At 43.1% G+C, this 10,814-nt stretch overlaps 1 protein-coding gene across 1 annotated transcript; it reads right to left on the bottom strand.

Moving 5' to 3' along the window:
• Positions 1 to 6,881: 6,881 nt before the first annotated feature.
• On the bottom strand, positions 6,882 to 10,597 carry LOC103647994 (probable apyrase 3). Its single transcript, XM_008672506.2, has 7 exons — positions 10,223 to 10,597; positions 8,631 to 8,759; positions 8,494 to 8,550; positions 8,311 to 8,403; positions 7,916 to 8,213; positions 7,396 to 7,794; positions 6,882 to 7,283 (listed from the first exon to the last, which is right to left on the bottom strand). The coding sequence occupies exons 1-7, from the start codon at positions 10,502 to 10,504 to the stop codon at positions 7,153 to 7,155; spliced, it is 1,389 nt and encodes a 462-aa protein (XP_008670728.1). The 5' UTR covers positions 10,505 to 10,597; the 3' UTR covers positions 6,882 to 7,152.
• Positions 10,598 to 10,814: the final 217 nt, after the last annotated feature.

The raw sequence follows: 10,814 nt of genomic DNA, 5'->3' as shown, positions 1-10,814 counted from the left end.
GGGAAGTAGACAGTGGAGTTCTCCGGGTCAGCGGGCCCTCGGCCCCTGAGTTTCTGAAGGCGATCTTTTTTCGGAGAGCTGGAGGTTGCGCTTCTCCGGTATTTTCGAAGTTTGTTGGAGGAGACTTCTTTTTCGGCGGATCTGCAATGCGGTGTAGAGTTCCCTCTTCATCTGCTATGGATGAGATTGTTCCAAAGCAGAATACGGATCCGGGACGGAGGGTGATCTTGCTGTGGAATGTGACGGCCATTGAGCTAGCTTGGATCGTCGAAACACCCCCTACCTGGCGCGCCAGCTATCCGTGTTTTGGGTCCAACCGCACACCCGGGGTTGCCCCTCAAGGTGTTTTAGGAGTAGGACGGTGTCGCCGACTGTAGCAAAATGGTTCGTGCCAGATGCACGAGAGACAATGGACAATGTTTACAGGATCGGGCCGCTTAGAGATGCGTAACACCCTACGTCCTGGTGAGTATGCTTTGTGCAATGGGTTACAAGGTAGCTCTCTAAAGCGAGAACGTGGAGAGTTGAGGTGGATGGTTGAATGATGGGATTGATCCTTTTGAAGGGGTGCCCCCTAGGCCTTATATATTTGACCATGGGGCAATACACGTGGATATGATAACAATGTGCACCTAAAAGATAGTGAACTGTTTGAGTCTATCTTCCTATGATTCTGCCGACCTATCATCGCCTGGTTCCGTTGCATGGGGCTCCAGCGCGGGAAAGTCAGATCCTTGTTGTGGTCGCTTGCTCAACGCTGTGGGCTGTCCGGGCTTGCACCAATCCGGCCTTACATCATCCTGCTTTACTGATTGTCCCTCCCCAGGCCCACGAAGGAATGGCATTACGATTTATTGGGCCCTTGGGCCTCTCGTGAGGTCTTTTACCCTTCCAGTGGACCCGGGGGATATCTGTCCCCCACAGACACCACTGAGTGGTACGACCGGCACTACGACTATCCTGACAGAGGTTCAAAAGAGTGTCATACTTTTCCTATGATCGAGCGTGCTCAGAAAAGGAGAAGAAATGACCAAACCCAACATAGGACAGACTCACCGACCATTACAAACATGGTCCAACAAAGGCGATACAAAAACCGGGCAGGAGCTAGGATGCAACCATGCCAACAGACATAGAAGTCTTTTTGGTACATCACATGAATGATGCAAATAGATACAGCCAGCCAGAACTAACAAATTCTTCTATCCAATGGTGACCATCCTAGCGACCGATTGAAGACTTCAATTGCTAACTTTTTGATTTGCTGACTTCCTAGCTCTACCATCCTTCTTGTTCTCCTTTACAGCAATATAGCCCAAGAATCCAACCAATAAGACAAGAAGATCACATAAGTAGGTTCAATGAGCCTCTTGTTGTTAAAACAAATGTTATTTCTAGTCTTTCAAATGACCCAGAGAACAACCCCACAACCTAGAATAACCAAACTTTTTAGATCTTTATTGAAGTTGGTCAACCAATCTCCAAAAAGAGAATCATAGTTTTGGTCATAGCTTTTTAGATTAAAGGCAACATGAACCACTCTCCATATAAAAGTGGCAACTGGACAATTGAAAAAAGGATGATCAGTGGATTCTAAAATGCAATAAAACAACAATCAGAGGACCCTGCTAGTTTTTTCCTCAAATTTTCTTTAGAAAGATTTTTTTAGTATAAGCTAAAGAAAGACCTTGATTTTTTGGTGGCATTTTAGTTTTCCAAATAAATTCGAAGGGAACTTTCATAGAACTGCTCCTAATTTAAGAATAGAGAGATTTAACAATGAACCCTCTCTTATGTAGTTGACAAATCATTCTGTCCGCAAAGTCAGGCACAGTGTAATTGTTACAACCGTTCATGAGCGCTTCCCACTCATCTGCCACAGTGCCAACCAAATTTCTTCTAAAAAGACAAAGTTTCACAATATGAATCAATCACCAGATTAACATTAATGTTTTTATCAAGCGAGAGGTCGAAGATCTTCTCCCCACACCAAGTGTCATACCAGAAACTTGTATTTTTGTCGTTGCCCACAATTTTCTTATAGTGATTATAGAATATATCCTTGACTTCCAAAATATGTTTCCGAAAATAAGAATCATCTTACTTTTAACTAATATAAGGGTTTTTTGTTGGGCCTTTCTAAGCCGAAGGTCCTCAAAACATTAACTCGCTAGCCATTCTTGAATCTGTTTAAAGTGCAACAGGCTGGATATCGATGAGTACCTTCATCGGAAGTTGTCGTATAGGTATCACAAGTACAAAGACAAATCTACAAGCTTCGAATCAACGACGCGTGAATGTGATGAACAAACTGGCAAGAGCCATGCGAAGTCCCTCAAAGCTTGTTGAACAAGATAACAAAGGGAAAAGATAGCAACGCCATTGGCATAATTTGTAATTCATATGTATAAGCTTAAGGGCATGATTGTAAATTTGATGAAGTTGTACCTCACAACTATAAATAGAGGAACAGTGCCATGCATTTGGGACACTTCTAGTCGAGGTGAAATCCTCTCGCTCCGCCTACGAAGTCGTATTCTTTCTGTTCACCTTGGCAGTGTTGATTATAAAGCCCAAGATATATTTGTAATTGTTTGTTACATTGTCAGGAATGAAGCAATGTAATAAAATATCAAGATGAGTTACCCATTCCTTCATCTACATTTAATGACTTATTCTTGATATTACTCCTTTATGTTCCTTATGTTCATCATTTAACTAATCTCTAAAAAAGAGTTAGTTAAAGGATGAAGCTTAAAACCAATTAATTTGTGTTGGCTTCTTTTTGATATCCTTCATAAATCAAAAACAAGTGAACAACATTGGTGCCCGCCGCCGATGAACTCATGACTACCAAAAAGAGCTTCGTCATGCTTCTCAAGAAGACTACAACAGTTGGTTCTGTTCTCGCTCCCATAAATCAGAACCAAAATGAAGATGCACTTCTCCGAGAGGCACAAAGCTAGAAGAGAAAGGTCATCGACCCCCACCACAAGATAATGAACTTGATCAATAGATCCGCAGCTGCCACGGAACCTCCCAAGATATTTGGCCTAAGGACCTCAGACAGTCATGCAGGTCCGCTCAATGGCTCGGCAGATCCGATTATCTGTATCTCCATATATCGCCCAAGAGCACTAATCCCATAACGCAGACATTACACACCATCGGAGTAAGCGGAAAGGATTACAATAACATAATTTACATTCATAAGTATAATATAGAAAGAGTTGATTATTACATAACCGAGTACTGAGTGCTTAAACTTATTACATCGTAGGAAGGAAAAACACCTTCCCCAGGTAGTTCTTAGTTATCCTCCTCCTGTTTTGGGACAACCTTCGAGCAGAAACAACAAAACTCAGCAGTTTCATCACCTACAACAACATGGGTTTGAAAACCCTGAGTACGGAGTGTACTTTCGCAAGTCTTACCCGTCTAAGGAAAAAGACTCTCAAGGATATGTTGGCCTTTGGGAATCAAGGTAAAGCTTATCAAGATTCAAAGACTCTTTTTGCAGAAAAGCTTTCTATGAGTGGATCCTTAAAAATTCATTTTACTTATCAGGTTAAGTAGTTACCTGCTTCTAGATTTCTCACTACAACACAAACACCCCTGTAGCAACGCATACATTGCAACAAAATGGTTTATGCATTGCAAGAAATTAGGTAGCAACAGATGTTAGCAACACACATATTTATTTGTTGCAAGAAAATCAACTGGCAACGTTTACCATGCGTTGCAAGTGCCATCCGTAGAATATCCAAATTACCTGGCAACGTTTGTCATGCGTTGCAAGGGTCATTCGTAGTATTTATGTCACCTAACAACATTTGCCATGAGTTGCAAGTGTCATCCATAGTATTTGCATTACCTAGCAACACTTATCATGTGTAGCAAGCATTATATGCAATATTTATGCAAATCAGTATATTGGTTTTGATACTTACAAAGTACTCCCTATGTCCCAGTTTATAGATAGTTTGATTTTTTGACACCAAGTTTGACTTGCTCTTCTTATTCAAAAATTTCATAATTACTATTTATTTTTAATGTGGTTTAATTTTTTCCATACTTTTGTAAATTTTAATAGGACAAGTTGGTCAAATTTGGTGTGAAAAAAGTCAAACAACCTATAAATTGAGATTGAGGGGGTATTTTTATTGGTTCCAGTAATTCGAAAGAAAAACTAGCGCAGCTACGTAAAAATTTACTAGTATTTTCTATATTTCTGCCTTTCCATGTTTCTGTACCATCTTTATGTACCCGATGTGATTTCCCTATACTATTTTGTAGAGTCTAGTAAAAGCTTGTAATCCCACAATACATTTTTCTATATATTAAGCGATGACGTAAAGCTCACACCATATTTTGCCACGTCACACTTTTCTTATCCTCCGTTGGATCGCCATTCTATTCTATTTTCTATTCTATCTATCCATATATACAAACGCGGGTGCAAAGCTCAACCTAGACGTGTTCTGGACTTGTTCTCAAATGCTATGAGTTAAGAACATGGCAACACGAAATGTTAACGATAAAAGACTTTCGTCCTTCAGAGCATTATCTCCCTTAGGATATAATGATCTCCAGACGAAGGTTATGAAGGACATACCTTCATCATCTCAGTATGTGATAATGAATGTAGAAGCATATAAAACACGGAGAATAACATAAACAATCATATTGAATCAATAGATTATTTATATTCTCATTATCTTATCATGGACAAACATGAATAACAGTAAATTACATTTGTACCTTCGGCTTGACAGAAGGTGTGAGCTCAAGAGTGACGTGCGAGTGAATACAAGTCAGCGTGAACAGTATGGTGTTAATGTTCATCTATTTATAGGCACAGGACGCAGCCTGTGTAAAATTACATCTATGCCCTTTGTATTTACTATTGACTTAAGGACAATCTATCGAGGACTAGATAGCCTTTTCCTCTTTAAGTTAGTTTCATTTTCCAGTGCTGAGCCGAAGCTTCTTCACCCGTAGCTTCGAAACTGGTTCATCCTTCTCCTAGACCACACTTTTCATATCGTGTACAACTTCATTTTGAGGCCGAAGGTCCTTGTGAATGTATTATACTTGGAAAACATGTTAGTTGTGTTTTTAAGGACTTGCGGAAGATGAAGGCCCCCAACAGAAGGTATCGATGTCGATATTTTCCTTTTCAACCGTCCGATCTCATCTCGACGGCATGAACTGGTCTCTCAATCGAAGCAGGGCCGCTGGCCCGCCAGAGTTCCAGATGATTCTGAGACGACACAAAAAAATCTATTCTTTCCTCCCTCGCATCCTTCGCCCCCGCAACTAGGAACCCTATCTCCCATCGCCGCCACGCGAGCCTGGCCGAGGCCGACGCCGAAGATCCATCAATCGTGGATGGCCCAACAACGTCACTGACGACGGAGGAAGGGGGCTCTCTAGCACAGCTCCGATTGCTTATTCCTCACGTTGCCTCGCACCTGCAAAGATACAGTCTCGCCTGTGTCCTCTGCCTGCACGTGGTGCCTCCTATCGTGGTGCCCCGACCCTCCTCCGCGTGTCCGTGGACGGTGCGGCGACGCCACCAACGCCTGAGCAGATGTCGTTGCCTCGGCACGCGTAGGCCGACGCGTCCACATGCGAACGACAAGGAATAGGAGGAGGTGGTCGACATTGAATCGCTGCACTGTCGATGATGAAGATCATCACTGCCATTGTGTATTCGTCCATGGAAGCTCTTCCGTAAAGAAGCGCTATGGAGCTGGTAACCTCAAGATCTGATGTTGATCATGTGGAGGGGATGGTTTGGGTAATGTACTTTCCGCCATTTTTTTTCCAACGTCTTCCCCTCCAAGAATGCTTGATGACAATTTGGTTGAGTTAATGCATGTATAGCGACACAATCAAAATTCAACACTCGCCAAATCCTCCCCTCCCCTCATTTTTTCATGTTTGCTCCAACTATGCAGATGATTTATTTTTTCTAACAGTTCAGATTTTACCATCTTGAAACTCTCTTTACTTTTTTTTGTTACATTAGAAAAGGGACAGAGCTGCAGAAATCATGAAACAGGAAAACATACCATGGAGCAGTTAACTGTAATTCAACTTCTATTTTGCATATTACTTCTCCCACCTTTCTCTTCCACATTTAATATTAGAATGGAGAGAGGGGAAGATGGGGAGCACTGTTCAATTTTTGCTGCCAATATATTTTCTTGAAAGGAAAAGAAGAGCAAGAAATCGAGTTATGAGGTAAATTCTAATTGTCTACTTAGGGAATTGCATTTTTTTTGTTATCACGGTGCTTATGAGTAAATATAGCCCAAATTATATTTATGAGTAAATACAGGTAATACAAGATTTATCTGTTTCAGGGATAGGTCCCACGAGAGATCTTTTCTTCATTGCCTGAATTCATGAGAAACTTTATTTAAAATTCTGGTGTCGTGTACCTAGAAACAACCCATCTTATTATCTTCAAGGTTTGTTCACTTGGGCTTTTCTTGTCTTGTGCCTTGGACTTTGCTTGATGTTGGCAAGTCTTTAATGAGTCCTCTAATATATTCTTTGAGGTGTCGCTCTCTCAATGTCTTAGTTCAAAACCACTTCACATCTTGTGAACTACAAACCTAAACAATTATAAACACATTCGTCTATATGTTATTTTGATCATCAAACACCAAAATCATTTAGTCAAATAGATCGGGGTCTATTTTTCTAACAATGCCGTTGCCATTTGAGCAGGTGAAGATTATGGGTCCAAATTCCTCTATTTATGTTATTAGGTAACTAGATTTAGACTGTTGTAGTTTTAATTAGCATCTAGTTCCTCCTTTTATGTATAGATTTGTGTTCTATGTTGTAAAAATATCTTGTAAATCGCATTAAAAGAGCAAGATAACTCATTGTATTCCACGTGATTTATATTCATACAATGATGATCGTCATTTGTTGGTACCCATAGAAGGTTTTTTTTCACGTGAACATGCTAATTATTGCAGAACTTACAATTTCCTCCTCTCATCGATCTTCCTCTCTGATATATATTAGCAGGCGTAGCCAAGGGACATAGATATATACATCCATTTATTACGCCATTACATCAACTGTAGCACGTCGTCTTTTTACCACTCCATTAAGCATTATTATTACTGGTCACGCGATTTGGTTCAGCTTCTGGGACGACAAGGTTTCTATCGCATCGCCTAGCGGCCATGCTGCGTCGACGTAGTATTCTCCGTACTTCACCTTTGTCACCAGCGTGAACTCCTTGGTCGGCTCCAAACCTGTTTGGAGAAACAAAATACAGATAGTAAAAGATAGCTCATTCATCTTGGATACAACAGCAGCAGCAAAAAAAAAAAAAGGTTTTATTAAATTGCTAGTACAACAACTCACCGAAGCCGTCGACGAGCAGCGTGTACTCGTACACAAGGTCCATGCAGAGGTACTCGGCGTCCCAGGCATCGGGGAACGCGGCCTCGGCATCGGCAACGCTCAGCGAGCAGACCTTGAGCGCGGCGTCGGCGAACGCGGCCGGGGTGCTCCTCCCGTTGGGCGCGTCGCCGCCGATGATCCCGACCTGCGAGGCCCTGTCGTAGAAGTAGGACGCCACGTAGAGGTCGGCCTGGCCGGCGCCGCCGCCGCCGTTCCACACGCCGTTGAAGGTGCAGTTTTTCGCCTCGCAGCGCGCGCCCAGGTTCAGCGCCGCCACCGCGCCGTCCCTGCACTTTTCGTAGGACGCGCCTTCTGGTGCCGCCGCCGCCTCGTATTCCTCGCCGTTGTAGGTGTACGTACCTTGTCCAAGTCGTAGCAGTCGTGTGTGTGTGTGTGTGATTTTTTTCAGTGTCATGACAGTGCACGAGCAAACAGAGTAGTACTACAGTGTTTTTTTTTGTTTGACGTCGTCGTCACTTACCACTGAACCCACGCAGAATGCAGGGACTGAATGGCCCGTTGTTCGCCTTCAGAATCTCTGCGCGAGCGGCTAGAAGCCCGTAGTGCAAGTAGCTGTGCACGTAGAGATTGTAGTGTTTCCCTTTGAGGTGTTCCTTGGTAACGTAAGGGTCCTGTCCCTCCGGCACCGCAGGAGCGTTCGCGGACGCGTCGTCAGAGATGGCATAGGCCATCTGCACCGACCCACCTCCGAGGTCCACCACGCCTACCGTGTCTGAGTAGTCCCCACCTAGCTTGCCCAGCAGGTAGTTCAGGGCGACCTGTAGTAGCATGCAGTAATGTAATGTAATGTAACGACAGTCCCATTCTACTACTAGCTAGCACTTGAACAGAAGTGATGTACAATCGTCGTATTACCCATAGGTAAGATCCCTCCTGAGACCCCTCAAGCACAGTGATCCAGTTTGGGTTGTATTCGAATTCGCTCTTGCTCTTCACAAGATCACGGATCTGCAACAACATGTAAATCATCTCCAAAATTCGGAACAAAGTTTCTCACAAAAAAAAACACTACAGGAGGTCGTGGGGGGCGAAGCATACCGCTTCAAGAATCTCTTCCGATTTCTCATCTCCAATCAGCCGTAGCCCGGCAGTGGCCTGCAAAATTCAACGACTCAAATCTTGTACTCGTTCCACTACCATCCTCCGCAACGCAAGGAGGGGTCGCTAGATTTTACGCCGAGTTTAAGGGGAGTTGTGCTCTGCAGCGACGCAGGGACGGCGCCTTGAGCTTTCTCCAGGAGGGGGGCGATGGACCTGGCAGCCTCTTGGGGTTCGCCAGCGTACTCGCTGAGCCCCGGCTTTACCTGCAATATCATGATTCGAGGACGTGTTAATTAGTTTTGTATCTTTTTTTTTTGTATAATACTGATGGGAGTAATTTTACATGGATTTGAATTTCAGGTGACTATTAAATTTAATAAATCTTTTTTTTATGTTCCGAGAGAACTCGTCTTTCCCCGTTCCATGAATCCCAACAAGGTGTTAACTTTTAAGTAGCGAATAAACTGAATTCGAATTAAAGGAACCAGGCCCATCAACCTTTGCTCCCACATATAATCTTAATTAGGATTCTATAATCTTATGAGGCTACATTAGATGTTATTGTTCCATACACATGACTAAACTCAGACCAAAATCTGAGTGGGGGCCTGATATTGAGTGAGGGTCTACATAGTGGTTTACTAACTAATTGTCCTTCATAGATACAGTAAATAAAATAAAATATCTACTAAAACCAGAAAATGAGTGGGGGCATGTGCCCCGCTCGGCTCAAAGTAGGTTCGCCCCTGACTAAACTTAATTAGGAACCATACGTATTTAGTTGAATCCTTAAAAGTTTGGTAGAGCATCTCCAAGAGGGACTCATATAATTGCGGCTTCAAAAATAAAATTGGACCTGATTTAAGTTAACTGGGACCTACAATTTTTTTTCAACTCTAACAACAACTCCTAAACCCACGTGGTTAGTTAACTCCGTGCGATTTGGCGACACATTTTCACTAGGGTGCTATTAGCACATCTGCCAAAAAATTATAAAATAGCTACTTTCTTGGATCCGGTATTTTGTGAACTTAACTCCTATATTTCAATATAGGATTCGGTTTAAGCCCTCTCTTAGAGATGCTCTATGGATAAACCCAACTCCTCCTAATTACGCAAAACGAACTAATCTTACGCCGGAATCCCTTCCAATACGTATGGATTAAAAGGGATTACTATATTTCCAAGCAAAATCTTGGAGTTAATTTAAATTATCTTTTGTAACGGCAATGGTGGATAAGTTAGATACAAATTTATGGAGTTACACTAAGAATATTCTATAGTGAGAGAGTTGAGTAATTTAAATGTAAATTTAGAGAACTAATTTATGTACGTTTTAGAAAGGCAGAGATGGGTAATGCTTTATGGTAGTATAGAATAGACCCAATAAATACCGGCGATGATGATTAGACTATACTACTGAATTGAGGGACATTGTTCCTGATTATTTTAAAAGATTATTGGTTTATTGCTTTTTTTATCGTGTCTCGTGAGAGTTAACGTGTGGAGCCTAGCTTCGATAAAGCCTGCAACGCGTCATAGCAAGATGAGTTTGCGCGGGCTTTACCCATTCGAAAAACTCTTCATCTCCTGCAACCCAAGCACCACTTTAGAGGAAGAATTAACGAAGAACTTGATTAAAAAAACACGAGGTGCTAGATGAAACTTGCTCTCTACAGACTGACCGGGTGGAAGAACTTGACGATGCCTTAACTATAGCACACACCTGCGCGAAGAACTGGATATCGTCGCCGATCTTGACGAGGTCCAACTGCTTGTCGAACTTGAAGACGTGCACGCGGCTCCCCGTGCTGCCGCCGTCGAAAATGACCGCGTACTGTGCCGTGCCAGTGCCCGTCCCGGCTGGATTCGTACCCTCGTGCGTCGTCGCCGGAGATGACCCTCCTGCCTTACGGCCAAGCACGGCGGCACCGGCCGACACCGTGCTTTGGCACGACAACGAGAGAAAGAGCACCAGAACGGCGATGTCACCGGCAACGTGAGCCATTGCTAGCTGCTGCTACCAGTGCAACTGCCGAGTTCCCGGCCGGCTAGCTCTACGGCGGCGATCGATCGATGGGGCACTTATAAAGGACCAAGTGGTGGAACCTTTCACATAGCAACCCCTTGTAATTCTGTATCGACGTTGACATGCCGGAACGGTTGGAGTGTGATTTCACAGGTACAAAATCTGTGGAAAGTCCCACGTGGATATATATATTCGAAACCTCCAAATTGTTATTGGCTAGCTACATGTCTATTTCACCATCTGTCGTGGTCATTGCTAGGATCCTAAGAGAAATGGACGCATATATATG

This window comes from Zea mays, chromosome 2 (assembly GCF_902167145.1).
Source record: "Zea mays cultivar B73 chromosome 2, Zm-B73-REFERENCE-NAM-5.0, whole genome shotgun sequence".
NCBI lineage: Eukaryota > Viridiplantae > Streptophyta > Magnoliopsida > Poales > Poaceae > Zea > Zea mays.
The sequence above is the reverse complement of the archived record's forward strand: the minus strand, read 5'-3'. Positions and strand labels throughout refer to the sequence as shown.

What these genes read in the sequence shown, in the direction of transcription:
- LOC103647994 (XM_008672506.2), bottom strand. Translation starts at nt 10,504, where the DNA reads ATGGCTCACGTTGCCGGTGACATCGCCGTTCTGGTGCTCTTTCTCTCG. An exon ending in CATTCTGCGTGGGTTCAGTG is followed by an intron (nt 7,795 to 7,915) that starts GTAAGTGACGAC and finishes GACTTGGACAAG; the next exon opens with GTACGTACACCTACAACGGC. An exon ending in GCTGCTCGTCGACGGCTTCG is followed by an intron (nt 7,284 to 7,395) that starts GTGAGTTGTTGT and finishes TTCTCCAAACAG; the next exon opens with GTTTGGAGCCGACCAAGGAG.